This window comes from Malus domestica, chromosome 01, assembly GCF_042453785.1.
Source record: "Malus domestica chromosome 01, GDT2T_hap1".
In the NCBI taxonomy this organism is placed as follows: Eukaryota; Viridiplantae; Streptophyta; class Magnoliopsida; order Rosales; family Rosaceae; genus Malus; species Malus domestica.
Window position 1 is genome coordinate 10,028 of NC_091661.1, and position 1,786 is coordinate 11,813.

General features: G+C 42.9%; 1 protein-coding gene across 1 annotated transcript; it reads right to left on the bottom strand.

Moving 5' to 3' along the window:
* Window positions 1–454: 454 nt before the first annotated feature.
* On the bottom strand, window positions 455–1,177 carry LOC139195793 (putative cytochrome c biosynthesis ccmC-like mitochondrial protein). Its single transcript, XM_070821429.1, has one exon. The coding sequence runs from the start codon at window positions 1,175–1,177 to the stop codon at window positions 455–457; it is 723 nt and encodes a 240-aa protein (XP_070677530.1).
* Between the last annotated feature and the right edge of the window lie 609 nt (window positions 1,178–1,786).

Genomic DNA, 1,786 nt, shown 5'->3' on the forward strand with positions numbered 1-1,786 from the left:
ATTACTTTTTACTTTCCATGGAATCAGAGATGGATTTATATAGACATCGTTCCAAGTTACTATTTGATTAGTTATTTCGGATTGTGATGATAATAGGGCTATAAGTAGGCCGTTTGCTATTGCAATAAGGGCTTTCCTTTTGACGGCTTGGCTTTCTGTCGCTCCTATGTAGTGGTCTGACTAAGATTTTCACACTTGTTGTGTCTAGGCTGCAAAGATTTTCTCATAAAACACTAACTGAAGTGTTAGAGGGATTCACTTTCGATAAGAATCCAAAAGCAAGTTCCCTATACTACCTTCTTTCCCTCCTCTGTTTCTGTCTTTAAGAGGCAGTGCATCCGGCAGGAATCGAACCTACTTTTTTACCCATTTTGCCTTTCTAGGTTGGTGGGCGCTTTCACCATTCAGCCATGGATGCTTTAGCGAGTGAACTAGGTTTTTATTTGAGAGCGAACTAGGTTTTTAGTGGTATTCCTTCTCGAGCTTCTATTTCTTCCGTTAAGGGAGATTCGGGAAAAGATGGAATAGGAAGACGTGTTTCCAGAACGAACAAGATACGGGTAGAGAAGGGGAAGTTAGCAAAGTTAGACAAGATTGGAATGGGCATAGGAACATGTATTGATGTACCAGATCGGCTAATGCTCCCAGGTTGATGCGATGTATTCCACCAGTTGACTGGAGACTTTATTATTGGTATATCGATCGGTCCAGCACGGATTGAAATAGGAGCCGGTTCGACAGGAAGCTTTTGAAAACGCAGTGCACCCAGGTAAATAAGGAACAAGATGAATACAGAAGTTAAACGAGCATCCCACACCCGAAAGGTACCCCACATAGGCCTTCCCCGAAACCCCCCAGTCACTAACGTAAACAAAGTAGAAAAAGCACCAATTTCTGTACCGGTTCCGGAAGAGCGAAGAAAAAGGGGATGTTTTGTTAATGGGAACAAGGAACTGTTTATAGCTGTCGCGATATAAATAACTATACTCATCCGAGCCGCAGGAACATGTACATACGAAATACGAGAATTTCCACCTTGTTGAAGATCTGGTGGTGCTACCCGAAGACTTAAATGAATAGCCATCGCTGTTAAGAACAACCGAGATCCAATGAGAATTTGCGCGTAGCTTTTTGTCTTTGACATAAAAAAATAAGGTTGTAATAACGAAACTGACATTTTATTTTTCCTTGCCTTGCAAGTGGAACAAGAAAGACTATACTATATAGTGATTTTGATTCTATAAACAATCAAAGGATTTCGCATGCTTTCCATGGAATGACGGAATTCCCCTTGCTTAGTTTTCGCTCCGCTCGTGCGTGGCACTCCTTGCTTGCGGAGCGGCATATCGGAAAAAGAAGGATTGACTTTCTATACGGGCCCGTCCCCTCTTACCCCTAACTAACGATTATGCTGCTCTCGCCTTTTTGTAATCTTCTCTTTAAAAAATTCACTACTAATTTTTACTACCTCCTTAGTCACCCTATCCACTCTCGTCCTGTTTTCGGGTTCCCTTTCAGGGGATGAGGATATTTCGATGATTTCTCCCTCCGTAGGTGGAAAACGCGTGGGTGAGTAGAGTCTGTGCTTTGCTTTGGGGGGCACCGGCAAGAAGCTTCTCGGCCACCCTACTCTGACTTGATTAGCTACTTACTAGTAACTAGGATCGTTCAAACAGTCAGTCAGCAATGCGTACTTCTTTCCTAGTTGAGTGGATCTGCGTAGCAGAGCCCAATCTTCTACCACAAGCTCTGACCTGACTTGTTGTACTTGATTCACCCACGTAAA